This window comes from Oncorhynchus tshawytscha, linkage group LG25 (assembly GCF_018296145.1).
Source record: "Oncorhynchus tshawytscha isolate Ot180627B linkage group LG25, Otsh_v2.0, whole genome shotgun sequence".
Lineage (NCBI taxonomy): Eukaryota > Metazoa > Chordata > Actinopteri > Salmoniformes > Salmonidae > Oncorhynchus > Oncorhynchus tshawytscha.
The window spans coordinates 20,134,749-20,152,059 of record NC_056453.1 but is presented as its reverse complement, the minus strand read 5'-3'; the positions used below and the strand labels follow the sequence as shown (position 1 = coordinate 20,152,059).

The 17,311-nt window shown below is 41.4% G+C and overlaps 1 protein-coding gene across 1 annotated transcript; it reads left to right on the top strand.

The window, feature by feature from the left end:
- Positions 1-1,497: 1,497 nt before the first annotated feature.
- Positions 1,498-17,311, top strand: LOC112224383 (diacylglycerol lipase-beta-like). The gene is made up of 15 exons (XM_024387909.2): positions 1,498-2,333; positions 2,823-2,974; positions 3,224-3,398; positions 13,099-13,366; positions 13,456-13,578; positions 13,680-13,807; positions 14,005-14,131; positions 14,241-14,324; positions 14,410-14,487; positions 14,596-14,676; positions 14,760-14,887; positions 15,002-15,070; positions 15,549-15,621; positions 15,758-16,005; positions 16,127-17,311. The coding sequence occupies exons 1-15, from the start codon at positions 2,239-2,241 to the stop codon at positions 16,320-16,322; spliced, it is 2,025 nt and encodes a 674-aa protein (XP_024243677.1). The 5' UTR covers positions 1,498-2,238; the 3' UTR covers positions 16,323-17,311.

Sequence of the window (17,311 nt, the reverse complement as noted above, 5' to 3'; positions counted from 1 at the left end):
CACTCAGTCATGCTGGTCTTCAAAGTCCTACTCCTTTACTAAACCCTGGCATCCTTGACTTCACTACAATGTTCTTAGTTAAACCAGAGATCGTATAGAAAACAAAACCACATTGGCTTTGGTTAAACATTAGCTAACTAGCTAAAGTTAGTTTCAAAGACAGTACAAAAACTCTGTGGTTAGTTAGCTTGCTAACGTTAGCTTTCTAGTGAGCTGATATTAACCTATATTGCCCCATCAATAGCGGCTTTAATAGCAGAAGTTCAAATAACTACCTATTTTAATATTGAAATCATAGTTGATTAGCTAGCTAGTTGGTAAGCTAGTTTCTCTACTGAAAAACTATCAAACTTAGGCTGACTTCTTTATTATCAGCCATTGTTCACCTTTCACTGTACTCTTTCATCTCTCTGGTAAAAAATCTGGTTAGAGAGCAGTGAAGCTGTGATTTGTCCAAAAACCTAGCCAATTGTGTTATAGTAGACTGCTACAGGCCATGTTCTTTGGCTAGAATTTCCCCTATTATAAAATTAGAGTAAGCGGTTGCGAGAGCAAATGGATTTTGGAGATCAAACTGGTTAATTGGTGTGAGAGGGAGAAAAGACATCAGTGTGTGCATGGAGTTTTTAAATTTGCAGTCATTTCTGAGTCTTGACATGTAAGTATTTCTTTAGGAAAACAAAAATCTCTGTTTTCATTAATTTACTACATGTGGCAATGCAGTTCTGCTCACACAAAGTCACACAGATTCTCTCCCTGTGCATTGGCTCCAACAATAAGTACCTTTTATCTTGTCTTGATTTAGCTGGAGGAAGTTGTGAGCAATCCAAGTATTTAAATCACTAATACAGTCTTTATTTATATGTGGAGATAAAATCCTCTGGTGACACAGAAATGAAAAGTTGTGTATTGTCTACATAGCAGTGAAAATCAATGCTGGGCTTTCTGATAACGCTGCCAAGGGGTAACATGTATAAACTGAACAGTATCAGACCAAAAATCTTACCTTGTGGAACGCCACCTGTGATACGTATTTTGTTTGAGTTGTGTTCACCAAGGTTGACAAAATCTCAACTGGTTAAATAGTTCCTAAACCAATTTAGAACTGGACTGGAGAGGCCAACCCACCTCTCCAAACTGTCCAGAAGGACATCATGGTCAACAGTGTTGAATACAGCACTTAAAGACAAGAGTACGGACAGAGAGCTGTTTGGCATCTGGGGGACAAAATGCAATTTCAGAATGGGGGGGTTGTTATTATAACATAATAACAACCCTCTTCTTCACCATGCATTTAAAGAGTTTTACATCGTCAACATGTAACTCATCTCTGTCTTCATTTCCTCAGGGACCATCAATAATCCGGGACCAGCGCTCCATCCCGGTGCTGGTGTATGTGCAGGCGAAAAAACAGATTGGGATTTTTCCACATACAGGGATTAATCAACATATTCAATGATCTGATTCTATATTATATATATTTTTAAACAATAGTGATGTGACAATCAAGTATTTTTAATTGTCTTGGCCTAGACCACAAAACAGTTGAAGCAACTGATAACGACACGAGAAGCGGAACTTTATTTTCACAGCACGTCGTTCGACAGGTTTTTTTTAATAGACACAATCACTAGAAGAAAACAAAACATTTCGAGCAGCTTTGTTTGCTTCTGTACTGGCAGCCTGCTACCTATATTAATCATTTTGGGGAGTTTTTCCTCAGATAAATATGTAAACCAATGCTGTTGACGATGGCTTCCAGGAATTTACCAGGAATTAAATGACCGGTGAAGATTGTGCGCAATAACAATGGTATCGTTAGCCCACTCCTTGCTAGCTAACGTAGCAAATCGAATTCAACGAAGCCAAATAATCTAGCTTTATTTTTAATTTTTTACAAATCCGTGACATTACAAATAGATTGTGAACAAGTGTGCGGTCATTTAGCTATACATGGGCTCTTATTGAGGGGACATGCTAGCTAGCCTAGAGGTTCTAGCTAATAGCTAGCAAAGCGCGTTAGCCTAAATTCGACGAAAGCAAATGTCAACAAAGTAACGACCTTCCCTTTTACATCAATAACAGTAATTTCACGATTGAATGTGTTGCGAAATGGCCATCTTAAAAAAGTAGCATTTGCTTCTCCGAAAGATAACAAATCAGAACGTTGTCAAGTTAGCTAGCTAGGTAACGTTATTTATCTCGTTCCTGACAGTGATTGTAGTGTAGCTATTTGTCATGCCTGGAATGATAGCGTTTGGTCGGCGATGGGGCATCGCAAGCGACGACCTGGTCTTTTCCGGCTCTTTTGAGCTGTTCGTCAGGGTTCTATGGTAAGTGAACTCAACATTAATGGAACGATATTCAAAGCAAAGGGAGGGATGATGCAAAACTTTTTGTCATTTCATACCACGTGCAGTAAATGACAGCTGTAAACGTAGCTGTCAGTAGTCGTAGCTACATAGATCCCACACTCAGTAGCACCTTGTTGTATTCTCTCATTGTTTGTATTTCACTTTGATTTATTATACAAGCATGAAAAACACAATGCTATCCTCCCTGCTATGCCCAACCCACAACCTGGTAAAGGTTGCTGCACTAACCTCTATTGGGAAGTATTCATTATGCCGAATATGTTGCAAGACGTTAAACAAAAGCAAAAGGAGAGAAACGGGAGGGTACCAACGGAATTTGTCCAATAGAAACTTGTTCTGTTTTGCAAGTGTTTGAACTAATGATTATCCCCTGGTATTGCTTTGATGTGTTTTAAGGATCTAAAAAAAATCTAATCAATCATGCTGTATCTCTTCACTGCCCTACAGGTGGATCTGGACGCTGGCTCTGTACACTCTCCATAAGGGGAAGTTTGACTGTTCAGGTGGGAGAGTTCTACACAGCTACCTGGTGGTTTTACTGGTCCTGTTGGCTTTCATCATCCTGTCTTTATGTGCCATCGTCTACGTCAGCGCTCAAGGTGAACCTTGCACACTTTTACTGTTATGACATGATGAAAGGAATTTACATGAATTTACTGTATTATACACTGGGTTTAGAATTGGTGTGATATATATTCTAGTTTTTTTTATTTTATTTTTACCACTTTTAGTAATATATTCAGTGCAATAAACAGGTCTGGTTGTCATAACATATGACATAATCCTCCTCTTCACCATGACTCAGAGTTTTACGTTGTCAACATCTTTGATTGTCTTTGTTTCCCCAGGGACCATCACTAACCCGGGCCCGCGACGCTCCATCCCGGTGCTGGTGTATGTGCGGGCGATGCTGTACGTCCCTGAGCTGATCTGGGCCATCCTGGGGGCCATCTGGGTGTCTGATGACAGCCGGGGCTGTGAGCCTGCTGAGGTGGGGGCCGTCATTGCAGCAGTGGTCGCCAGGTGGGTGGGAAGAATGTTTTTTCCTGTACGTATACTGTGGTATGATTTTGGGGATTTTCATGAAATTTAATCCATAGAAGGGACCTTTTTTGACTCCATAATGTTTCATCTGTATGTGCTACAAAGGAAATTGGTGTCATATGAAGCTTTACCACTTTCTCTGTATTATGAGAAATATTTTAATTTCAATAACAATGTCCTTACATTAATATATGGATATTGAAAAATCTAAACATAAATATTGAAAATATACAATTTGACATTTCATATTGTTGAACATAATATACACTAGGAGCATATCAAAGTGCGATTTCTGCTAGTTTTTATGGCCCGTTTTTATACAGAGACATTTGTATAGTAGGCAATCACAGCCCTCCTTTTACATGTATCAAATCATATTTTCATTGGTCACCAACACATGGTTAACAGATGTTATTGCGAGTGTTGCGAAATGCTTGTGCTTCTAGTTCCAACAGGGAAGCAATATCTAACACGTAATCTAACAATTCCACAACAACTACCTAATACATACATCTAAAGAATGGAATAAGAATATATACATAAACTCAGCAAAAAAAGAAACGCCCCATTTTCAGCACCCAGTCTTTCAAAGATCATTTGTAAAAATCCAAATAACTTCACAGATCTTCATTGTAAAGGGTTTAAACACTGTTTCCCATGCTTGTTCAATGAACCATAAACAATTAATGAACATGCACCTGTGGAACGGTCGTTAAGACACTAACAGCTTACAGACGGTAGGCAATTAAGGTCACAGTTATGAAAACTTACGACACTAAAGATGCTTTTCTACCGACTCTGAAAAACACCAAAAGAAAGATGCCCAGGAGGCATGAGGACTGCAGATGTAGCCAGGGCAATTGCAATGTCTGTACTGTGAGATGCCTAAGACAGCGCTACAGGGAGACAGGAAGGACAGCTGATCGTCCTCGCAGTGGCAGACCACGTGTAACAACACCTGCACAGGATCGGTACATTCGAACATCACACCTGCGGGACAGGTACAGGATGGCAACAACAACTGCCTGAGTTACACCAGGAACGCACAATCCCTCATCAGTGCTCAGACTGTTTGCAATAGGCTGAGAGAGGCTGGACTGAGTGCTTGTAGGCCTGTTGTAAGGCAGGTCCTCACCAGACATCACCGGCAACAACATCGCCTATGGGCACAAACCCACCGTCACTGGACCAGACAGGACTGGCAAAAAGTGCTCTTCACTGACAAGTCGCGGTTTTGTCTCACCAGTGTTGATCGTCGTATTCGCGTTTATTGTCGAAGGAATGAGTGTTACACCGAGGCCTGTACTCTGGAGCGGGATCGATTTTTAATTATTATAATTTTTTTTAAGGGGGAGGATCCGTCATGGTCTGGGGCGGTGTGTCACAGCATCATCGGGCTGAGCTTGTTGTTATTGCAGGCAATCTCCACGCTGTGCGTTACAGGGAAGACATCTTCCTCCCTCATGTGGTACCCTTCCTGCAGGCTCATCCTGACATAACCATCCAGCATGAAAATGCCACCAGCCATACTGCTCGTTCTGTGCCTGATTTCCTGCAAGACAGGAATGTCAGTGTTCTGCCATGGCCAGCAAAGAGCCGGATCTCAATCCCATTGAGCACGTCTGGGACCTGTTGGATCGGAGATTGAGGGCTAGGGCCATTCCTCCCAGAAATCTTGGTGGTAGAGTGGGGTAACATCTCACAGCAAGACCTGGCAAATCTGGTGCAGTCCATGAGGAGGAGATGCACTGCAGTACTTAATGCAGCTGGTGGCCACACCAGATACTGACTGTTACTTTTGATTTTGACCCCCCCTTTGTTCAGGAACACATTATTCCATTTCTGTTAGTCACGTGTCCTTGGAACTTGTTCAGTTTGGCTCAGTTGTTGAGTCTTATGTTCATTCAAATATTTACACATGTTAAGTTTGCTGAAAATAAACTGAGATGAGTAATGCAAGATAGTTGAAGTCGGAAGTTTACATACACTTAGGTTGGAGTCATTAAAACTCGTTTTTCAACCACTCCACAAATTTCTTGTTAACTATAGTTTTGGGATGTCAGTTAGGACATCTCCTTTGCATGACACAAGTAATTTTTCCAACAATTGTTTACAGACAGATTATTTCACTTATAATTCACTGTATCACAATTCCAGTGGGTCAGAAGTGTACATACACTAAGATGACTGTGCCTTTTAAACAGCTTGGAAAATTCCAGAAAATTATGGTATGGCTTTAGAAGCTTCTGATAGGCTAATTAACATCATTTGAGTCAATTGTAGGTGTACCTGTGGATGTATTTCAAGGCCTACCTTCAAACTCAGTGCCTCTTTGCTTGACATCATGGGAGCAATTTCCAAACGCCTGAAGGGAGCACGTTCATTTGTACAAACAATAGTACGCAAGTATAAACTCCATGGGACCACGCAATCGTCATACCGCTCAGGAAGGCGACACATTCTGTCTCCTAGAGATGAAGGTACTTTGGTGTGAAAGTGCAAATCCATTCCAGATTAACAGCAAAGGCCCTTGTGAAGATGCTGGAAGAAACAGGTTAAAAAGTATATATATCCACAGTAAAATGAGTCCTATATCGAAATAACCTGAAAGGCCGCTCTGCAAGGAAGAAGCCACTGCTCCAAAACGGCCATTAAAAAGCCAGACTACGTTTTGCAACTGCACATGGGGACAAAGATTGTACTTTTTGGAGAGATGTCCTCTGGTCTGATGAAACAAAAATAGATCTGTTTGGTTGTAAAGCCCATTGTTATGTTTGGAGGAAAAAGGGGGGAGGCCTGCAAGCCGAAGAACACCATCCCAACCGTGAAGCACGGGGGTGGCAGCATCATGTTGGGTGGGTGCTTTGCTGCAGGAGGGACTGGTGCACTTCACAAAATAGATGGCATCATGAGGTAGGAAAATTGTGGATATATTGAAGCAACATCTCAAGATGTCAGTCAGGAAGTTAAAGCTTGGTTGCAAATGGGTCTTCCAAATGGACAATGACCCCAAGCATACTTCCAAAGTTGTGGCAAAATGGCTTAAGGACAACAAAGTCAAGGTATTGGAGTGGTCATCACATAGCCCTGACCTCAATACCACGGAAAATGTATGGGCAGAACTGAAAAAGCATGTGCGAGCAAGCCTACAAACCTGACTCAGTTACACCAGCTGTCAGGAGGAATGGGCCAGCTCTGTCAGGAGGAAGGACCTAAGACATTGAATTTATACTAGGATTAAATGTCAGGAATTGTGAAATACTGATGTATTTGTATTTGGTTAAGGTGTATGTAAACTTCTGACTTCAACTGTATGTTAACGTTATTAAAGTGGTCAATGATTTCAAGTCTATCTAGGCCTCTCTGTGTTAGTGGTGGCTGGTTAACAGTCTCATGGGATGGAAGCTTTTTTTCAGTCTCTCGGTCCCAACTTTGATGCACCTGGACTGACCTCGCCTTCTGTATGGTAGCGGGGTGAACAGGTAGTGGTTCGGGTGGTTGTCCTTAATGATCTTTTTGGACTTCCTGTGACATTGGGTGCTGTAGGTGTCCTGGAGGGCAGGTAATTTGCTCCCGGTGATGCGCTCTGCAGACCGCACCACCCTCTGGAGAGCCCTGCGGTTGTGGTTGTTGAAGTTGCCGTACCAGTCGGTGATACAGCCTGACATGCTCTCAATTGTGCATCTGTATAAGTTTGAGGGTTTTAACCTCTCTGGGAGGTTGAAAAGCCAGGGAAAATGCAGAGCGCCAAATTCAAATAAATTACTATAAAAATTCAACTTTCATTAAATCACACATGCAAGATTGCAAATTAAAGCTACACTTGTTGTGAATCCAGCCAATATGTCAGATTTCAAAAAGGCTTTTCGGAGGAAGGAAACGATGCTATTATCTGAGGATAGCCCCTCCGTAAACAAGAGAGAAAGCATATTTTGTTTGATCCAGAAAAACACTGGTTCCAACTTGAGCAACGTGACTACAAAATATCTCAAAAGTTACCTGTAAACTTTGCCAAAACATTTCAAACTACTTTTGTAATACAACTTTAGGTATTTTTTAACATAAATAATTGATCAAATTGAAGAGTGGATGATCTGTGTTCAATACAGGAAGAAAACAAACTGTAGCATGCTTTCTGGTCACGCGCCTCTATCTAACAGTACACTTCAAGTGACCCTCGTTCAAGATGGCCGTACTTCTTCATTACACAAAGGAATAACCTTAACCAATTTCTAAAGACTGTTGACATCCAGTGGAAGCGATAGGAACTGCAAGAAGGTCCCTTAGAAATCTGGATTCCCAATGAGAACCCATTGAAAAGAGTGACCTAAAAAAAAAATCTGAATGGTTTGTCCTTGGGGTTTTGCCTGCTAAATAAGTTCTGTAATACTCACAGACATGATTCAAACTTCAGAGTGTTTTCTATCCAAATCTACTAATAATATGCATATCTTATCTTCTGGGGATAAGTAGAAGGCAGTTGAATTTGGGCATGCATTTCATCTGGATGTGAAAATACTGCCCCGTCACCAAGAAGTTATGTGACAAGCCAAATTTCTTCAGCCTCCTGAGGTTGAATTATAAAAAATAAAAAATGATTTAACCTTTAACTTGGCAAGTCAGTTAAGAACAAATTCTCATTGACAATGATGGCCTACCCCGGCCAAACCCTGTGCGCCGCCCTATGATTGTAGGAAACAACATCTTCACTTTGCTGATCCTCAACACTGGGGCCCCACAAGGGTGCGTGCTCAGCTGTTGCGCCTTCTTCACCACACTGTCTGTGTCGGTGAACCATTTCAGTTTGTCTGTGGTGTTTACGCCGAGGAACGTATATCCACAATTTCTGGTTAAGGTAGGTTGTCAGTGGGTACATCATCTCCTGTGTACTTCCTTATAAACTCACCCGCCGAATCGGTGTATATGTCGATATTATTCTCTGAAGCTTCCCGGAACATGTCCCAGTCCGCTTGATCAAAACAATCTTGAAGTGTGGATTCCGATTGGTCAGACCAGCGTTGAATAGTCCTTATCCCGGCTACATCCCGTTTGAGTTTCTGCCTATAGGAAGGCAGGAGCAAAAGGGAGTCTGGTGTTTTGTGGGTACAATTTAATGAAGCTGCCAGTTGAGGACTTGTGAGGCAGCTGTTTCTCGAACTAGACACACTAATGAACTTGTCCTCTTGCTCAGTTGTGCACCAGGGCCTCCCACTCTTTCTATTCTGGTTAGAGCCAGTTTGCGCTGTTCTGTGAAGGGAGTAGGTCACAGTGTTGTACTAGATCTTCAGTTTCTTGGCAATTTCTTGCATGGAATAGCCTTCATTTCTCAGAACAAGAATAGACTGACAAGTTTCAGAAGGAGCGTTCTTTGTTTCTGGCCATTTTGAGCCTGTAATTGAACCCAGAAATGCTGACGCTCCAGTTACTCAACTAGTCTAAAGAAGGGCATTTTTATTGTTTCTTTAATCAGCAGTTTTCAGCTGTGCTAACATAATTGCAAAAGGGTTTTCTAATTATCAATCGGCCTTTTAAAATGATCAACTTGAGTTAGCTAACTCAATGTGCCGTTGGAACACAGGAGTGATGGTTGCTGATAATGGGCCTATGTACCCCTATGTAGATATTCCATTTTCAAAAATCAGCCGTTTCAAGCTACAATAGTAATTTACAACATTAACCATGTCTACACTGTATTTCTAATTAATTTGATGTTATTTTAATGGACAAAAAATGTGCTGTTCTTTCAAAAACGAGGACATTTCTAAGTGTACGGTAGTGTATATATTTACCCCAAAAATATATGGGGCATTGGAATTGATGCGGACAATTACATTGATGGAAGCAACAATCTATCCGCAATTTTAAAGCTGATCCACCCCCGAAGTTATTTGTTTATTTGAACTTTTAAAAAATGTAAAGATTTGCTATGGTAACGTTTATAAATTGGATCATAACTCTACATCTAGTAGAGATCCCACTCTGGAACTTTGATATGCCTGTAGAGTATGTTATGTTAAACAATATATTTAAAAATGTGCCAATCTAAGAATGGAATATTCTTCAATATTCATTTTTTAAAATCGAAATCAAAATACTACTCATATTACAGAGCAAGCGTTAAAGCTTCATGACACACATTTTTGCTTTGTAGCACATACAGATGAAACATTATGCTATTATGTCTTAAGGAGGCCTGGGTAAATTAAATTAATTATTTCTCAATAATGCTTTAAGATACAAACTTCAAATATTTTAGGCAGGGAAAAACCTGTTTTGGCGATTTTTATATCATAAAAATAAATCAATCACAGGACGTTTTTAATCATTCAGCAGTTTTTACCAGATTAAGTACAATACCATTGGAAATGTTTGTTGAAAGTTCTATTTATATTCCTGAAACTTTAGTTGAAAATGATGCTTTTGCTGCTTCCTGTTAAGACATATTGATAATAGCCCAATGTCAAAACACAGTTTTAATGTCCAAATCAATAAACGATATTCAGAAAGAGTTTGTGCTATATTGAAAACCTAAAGTATTCTATCTACACATGTAATCATATTACTTTTTTTCTTCTAACGAGCAGCATATAAACTGGACACAATCATTTTGTTTTGACAAATGGCAAAAATCACTCATTTAGGGGGGGATGCGCTGTTGAAACTACCACAACGAATAAAAAAATAAAAAATACATCACTAATGAGAGGACAACCTGCAGAACAGTCGGTTACATTTTGAAATGTTGCATTTTGATACGGGCAGTGGTGTAAAAATACTTTAAAGTACTACTTAAGTAGTTTTTTGGGGGTGTCTGTACTTTACTTTACTATTTATATTTTTGACAACTTTTACTTCAATACATTCCGAAAGAAAATAATAAACTTTTTACTCCATACATTTTCCCTGACACCCAAAAGTTCTCATTACATTTTGAGTGGCTAGCAGGACAGGAAAATGGTCCAATTCACACACTTATCAAGAGAACATCCCTGGTCATCCCTACTGCCTTTGATCTGGCGGACTCACTGAACGCAAATGCTTCATTTGTAAATTGTGTTGTGCCCCTAGCTCTCCGTACATTAAAAAATAAGAAAATGGTGCCGTCAGGTTTGCTTAATATAGGGAATTGGAAGTTATTTATACTTTTACTTTCAATACTTAAGTATATTTTAGCAATTACATTTACTTTTGGTACTTTAGTATATTTAAAACCAAATATTTTCAGACTTTTACTTAAGTTGTACTTTACTGGGTGACTTTCACTTTTACTTGAGTCATTTTTTTATTAAGCCATCTTTACTTTTACTCAAGTATGACAATTGGGTACTCTTTCTACTTTTGGTTTGAGCGTTGGGCCAGTAACCGAAAGGTTGCTAGATTGAATCCCCAAGCTGACAAGGTTAAAATCTGTCGTTCTGCTCTTGAACAAGGCAGTTAACCCACTGTTCCTAGGCCGTCATTGTAAATAAGAATTTGTTCTTAACTGACTTGCCTAGTTAAATAAATAAATTCCACCTCTGGATACAGGGTCACCAAAACAGAAAGGGAAACACAACACTGTTTTGTCAATTAATCCTATTGATTACCACTTTGAAATCAATTGTGCGAGAGGGGGGATATGAGGTTGCACATCCTGTTAACTAACACAGCTATAAAAAAAAAACACACAGAATCTGGGAATAATTTTTACGTCACTGGTTAGAGGATCATTTTTGGTGTAAAACTTACATTTAAAAAAAATCACTTCCATCAATATCACTCTGAAATCAATAGAACAGGCAAACGTTTGGTGTAGCGCTGTTTAAACTAACACTATTCAAAGGCCACATGGAGTAACCTATACATGTTTGGTTAGATGAGAATTTGTAGAAGGCTTCTATTTATATTTTGGAATGGAGGATGTTGATTTCGGGAGGCTGCCATCACTGAAAAGTTAACTTGTGTTAACTTCAATGAATCACGACCCGCCATAGGATATCAACAGTGACAACGGTTGGCTGTTATTTAAGGGATAGTTCGACTGTCAAATTCGTTTATTGGTGTGTGTGTGACCAGCAGCTTTTATAAAGAGACCGCCCAGAATTATTTGTATTGTTTGAGAAAGGAATTGATATCTGCGTTCTATATCCTGCGAACCCCCACCGCCCCCAGTGCATATGACAAAACCAAAGATAAGATCGATTGCAGATCAATGTGTCACCATGTTGACTAAACTTTTACACTAACATCACCAATCTGAGGTAAATGGGATGTGTAATTCGCCACAATTCAATGTGGTCAAAACGTCAGCTTGTGTACACTGACATAATGTGTCCAACCGACCTCACAGCCGCAGACCACATGTATTGTGTCGTGTGGGGGTGAGCGCTTTGCTGATGTCAAAGGTTGTGAACAGAGTGACCCATGGTGGCGATGGGGTTATGGTATGGGCAGGTATAAGCTATGTACAACGAACACAATTGCATTTTATCGATGGCAGTTCGAATGCCCATTGTCGTGCCATTCATCCGCGGCCATCACCTCATGTTTCAGCATGATTATGCACGGGCCCCATGTTGGAAGGATCTGTACACAATTCCTGGAAGCTAAACAAGTCTGTTCTTCCGTGGCCTGCATACTCACCAGACATGTCACTCATTGAGCATGTTTGGGATGCTCTGGATTGACGTGTATGACGGCGTATTCCAGTTTCCACAAATATCCAGCAACTTCTCACAGCCTTAGAGGAGTGGAACAACATTCCACAGGCCACAATCAACAGCCTGATAAACTCTATGCGAAGGAGATGTCGCGCTGCATGAGACAAATGGTGGTCACACCAGATACTGACTGGTTTTCTGATCCATGCCCCTTCCTTTTTTTAAGTTGTCTGTGACCAACAGATGCATATCTTTATTCCGAGTCATGTGAAATCCATAAATTAGGGCCTAATGAATTGATTTCAATTGACTGATTTCCTTAAATGAACTGTAACTCAGTAAAATATTTGAAATGGTTGTTTATCATTTTTGTTCAGTATAGTAACACATCATGGAAAGTAGCGTTGTATACATTTTTTAGATGGCAAGATAATTCAAATAAACTCACAGATTTGTTCAATAATCAGATTTCTTACTAATTGAACCATTTAGAGATTTAAAAAAGTATCTTATGCACAACTTAACCTTTATTTAACCTGGCACCCTAGAAAGAGCTCCCATAGTGACTGTGCAGCAGCCCATTCATTTGACATCTCTGAATATTTTATTTATTTAACCTTTTATTTAATTAGGCAAGTCAGTTAAGAACAATTTTTTTGTTTTTAGAATGACGGCCTACCCCGGCCAAACTTTCATCTAGACCAGACGACACTGAGCCAATTGTGCGCCGCTCTAATACACTTCCTAATATTTAGGTGCATGGCTTTTGCCCTCCAGAACAGTCTCAATTCGTCCGGGCATGGACTACAAGCATAGCTTTCATCTGGATTCACCTGGTCAGTCTTTGTCATGGAAAGAACACTCAGTGTATGTCAACAATCCTTCCTCCAAAGGACCCTTCTATAGATTACATTTATTGAAAATCCAAAACACCACGGTCCTGTTTTGTGAGGTATTGCCCATATAGGCCTACATCCTACCTGAATATACAGTACATTGGCAGTTTACATTGTGTTTACATTCCTCTCCCTCCCTGGCAGTTGGATCCTGCTGCTGTCCACAGGGGTGGGAGTGCTGTTTGTGTTCGACCCACTGGGCAGCCGCCTTCCTGGGCCTCCGTCCCAGGAGCAGCTAGGGGTAAGGGACCTGGAGAGCAGTGAGGGCTCCCAGCTCCTGTCCACCGCCCGCTCCGTGGCTGTCAGGGTGTGGGAGAGCAGGCTAAGGCTGCTCTGCTGCTGCCTGCCTCAGGATGAGAGCCACAGAGCTGCGTTCTCCAGCATAGCTCAGCTTGTCAGCGGATTCTTCTCGGTGAGTAAGGGAAACAGGGTGTGTCTGTGTACATCTTGTTGGTCAGTGTGACTTTTTTAAAAACGAATCATGTTTTCATTGTGTGTTAGGATACAGACCTGGTTCCCAGTGACATCGCAGTGGGTCTGGCTCTGCTACATCAGGAGCAGGATAAGAAGGAGCAGTGTAGGGATCCAGACGAAGTCCTGTCTCACAGCCCCTCATCACCTATCGTAAGTACTGGAGTCAGTCAATAAGTCTGTCAATCCATCCAAAAATAATCAGTGCGTCCATTAAATTAATCAATTACAATTTGTGTGTGTTTGCTCTGCAGGCAGAGGATCTTGAGGCAGAGCTGGAGAAGGCAGCCCACTGTATGCAATTTGCTATAGCAGCGTATGGCTGGCCCATGTATGTCTACTCCAACCCACTCACTGGAGCCTGCAAACTCAGCGGGGACTGGTAAGACTGTTACACCTCTAATTTAACGTGCTCATCCTTCTCGATTTTTGAGCCAGGGTGTGAAAGTAATTTGGCCACTTTGTTAACAGCAATATCTAGAGGAGTGGACACCACTTACATAACTACATAAACAAAAACACAAGCATTCCTACATATGCACTGTAAATACTTATATGCCCGTCTACTGTGTGTTTCAGCTGTAAGACCCAGTCTGCTGAGTATGACATTGTCGGAGGAGACAACATGGGCTGCCATTTCTCCTCCATCCTCCACAGCACCGGCCTACAGTACAGAGACTTCATCTATGTTAGCTTTCACAACCAGGTACTTCGACTCAGGGCAAATCTCAAGTGAGATCCTATTCCCCATTAGTTTGCAACCTTTGGCCAGTACTGAATTCTCTACTGATGAAATGCAACCCTGTGTGTTCCAGATCTATGAAATTCCATTCTTTGTGGCTCTGGACCATAAGAGAGAGGCAGTACTGGTGGCTATCAGAGGAACACTGTCACTCCGGGTGAGACTCCTCCATCACTCCGTTCCACCTATCTATCTATTGATCTCTATCTCTCACTCACTCTTTCATGTACATTTCTGTGTAGGATTTGCTGACTGACCTGTCTGCAGACTGTGAGAACCTCCCAGTAGAGGGAGTGTCAGGAACATGCTATGCTCACAAGGTAGATAGAATAATCACATTACTTCATCTATTGAATTTACATGTCTATGAATTTCTATCAGAACATTCTCTATTTGTAGATAGGAGCTGTAACCTCTGTGTTTCACAGGGCATGTCTCAGGCAGCCGGCTACATCTATAAGAAACTCCTCAACGATGGCATTCTAAACCAGGCTTTCACCATCGCACCTGTAAGTCTCCTTACCTGTCCTCTCTCCGACAAAGTACATTTGTTGTAACCTTAGAAGCCCTAACTGTGTGTGTGTGTTTTCAGGAGTACAAGCTAGTCATCACAGGCCACAGTCTTGGAGGGGGTACAGCCTCTCTCCTGGCCATTCTATTACGTAGCTCCTTCCCCACCCTACAGTGTTACGCCTTCTCTCCACCAGGGGGACTCATGAGGTACCAACACACATTCAAATAATTCATGCTTAGCATTATGTCAAGTGAGGATTTAAGTTTGTGTAATGTACATAGTATTATTCAGATTCATTTTCCTTTGTGCTCCCTCTGCAGTAAAGCCCTGGCGGAATATTCCAAAGACTTTGTGGTGTCTGTGGTGTTGGGGAAGGACTTGGTGCCAAGGTGAGGAGAGGAGCCACTTTAGACTGAGATGCCCCCCTCCTCTTGTCATGTGCTCTGTACTCCCATGTTTATCTCAGACAAAAGTTTACCCTGAAACAAACTGTGTTCTATCAATGAGTTTCTCAGTATTACACATTATTATACTAGTACACACAGTGGACCAGGATAGGGATTCGGAAACTCTTGTTTTATTCATGTGTCAGTGTGTCAACTCAAGTGGAAAGTCCTGGTTTCTGAGTCTGAATGTGAAAGTGCTGTGGTGTAGAGGCTATTCCTGACTCTGAACGATGGAGACGCTATATTTAGGATCTGCCCCCTTATTACAGGCACACAGAAAATGAGAGCAACTCTCCTGCCCTCTCACTCTCTTTTCCCTCTCGCTCTCTTCTCTGAGTTAGTTCAAGTGCTTGTTCTGTGTTTTGGTGAAAGCACAGATTTGATTCATTTTTCCTCTCTCCTCCACTTCCATCTCTCTCAGGTTGAGTTATCCCAACATGGAGGACTTGAAAAGGAGAATATTAAAAATGGTTTCTAATTGCAATAAGCCCAAGGTGAGAACATTAAAATTAAAATCCAAAATTGAGTAAATGAATCAAATAAGTTGGGCAGAATCCTAACTTTGGAGAGGGACCCTTATGATTTCTGATGACTTCTCTCTCTCCCCCTCTCCTTTTCCCTCTCCCTCAGTACCGTATCCTACTCCAGGGCTGTTGGTATGAGTTGTTTGGGGGAGATCCTGATGACTTCCCTACTGAGATGGACAGGCGGGAGGAGGAACTTAGCCAGCCGCTCCTGGGGGAGGAGACACTGCTGATTCGTGGCTCCTCATCCTATCAAAGCCTGGCTTCCGAGGACTCGCCAGTACACTGCGCCCACCTGCCACTTTATTTACCGGGACGTATACTGCACATTACAGAGGACGGCCCATCGCGGAGGTGTGTATGGCGCAAACACACACACAAAATACATTACACCCATGTCTGCCTTTGTCATTGACCAAAGTTTTTGTCTTCTACTTTTTCTTTCCCTTCCTTCCCTCCGTCATCGCTTCTCCAGGTCCTGTTTTTCCCAGGTGCGTTACCGGGCGGAGTGGTCCAGTGAGACAGCATTCCGGAGTGTTCTCATCAGTCCTAGGATGATCGCCGACCACATGCCTGATGCTGTACTCCGATCTCTCCACAGTATGACACAGGACAGGCCCTTCAACCTCTGCCCCTCGTCGCTTAGCAACAGCCACCTCAACGTCATCTGAGTCACTCTGCTACACACGTACACACAACTGGACAGGGCGAGCCTGACTGTCTGTTGCGAAGGCTGTCCCCAGTCCTTTGGTTCTAGTTTCATCTCTTCCCGCCCCATCTCAAGTCCCCTCCCAGTTTCTGTCCCTGTTTTGTCCCTACTCCATGACCAGGATACTCAACAGCGAATACAAAGGGACAAGACAATTGGACTCCTCGATTAAAGGACTGTCTTTCTCATTAGGCCTTTGGAAAGGGTGTTGTCATTTGATTATTTATTTATGTAGTAAACATTTGTTGCCATTTCATTGGTTATTGCTATCTTCTTCTGAGTAATTCCATGAACTGTCATTGTGTCCTTATCATCCATTGTGCTCTGTGTACATACCTAGATTGCAGTGTTACTGTAATTCCAAAAGTGTACATTCAGATTTTATTTTATTTTGTATATTTTTTTTATTTAGGCTGCTGATTTTGAGATTATTTTTTGCTTATGTAACTATGCTTTGTCTTGTGTGGAATGTCTAAGACTTAAAAAATTGCTTGAGGTAGAATTTGTCCTGGACCACAGATCTAAGATCAGATGACCCCCCCCCTCCCCCTCTCTTTACCCTAACCATAAGGGTGAAGAGCAATATCTGACCTTGCATCAGTCTTAAGAGGACATTTCTACCTACTCAAAAAATCAGGGCCCTATGCATTGCAGATCAACAAGTCTCCAATACTCCCAATGCTTGACCAGTTTGTTTTGCCCCATATATGCTAAATCAGTAGTGTATGAAACAAATGAGTTAATTGGCATGAAAACAACTTCTAGGTGATATGTGGTAGCCTAAATGACTCTAGTTTCATGACACATGTTCTGTTAACATATATACATATACATACTTTATAAGGTAATTAAATATTGAAAAATGAAAGTCAAAGTAATGGTTTGCATCTTGAATTGTGTATTTGTGATGATGGACTTATCATACAAATAAACTTGTCATTAGTCACTGCA

Bases quoted from the DNA above. Each gene is read 5' to 3' on its own strand.
- LOC112224383 (XM_024387909.2), top strand. From the start codon at position 2,239: ATGCCTGGAATGATAGCGTTTGGTCGGCGATGGGGCATCGCAAGCGAC. The intron at 14,132-14,240 runs GTACTTCGACTC...TGTGTGTTCCAG, and splicing joins ATGTTAGCTTTCACAACCAG to ATCTATGAAATTCCATTCTT. The intron at 14,888-15,001 runs GTACCAACACAC...CTCCCTCTGCAG, and splicing joins CCACCAGGGGGACTCATGAG to TAAAGCCCTGGCGGAATATT.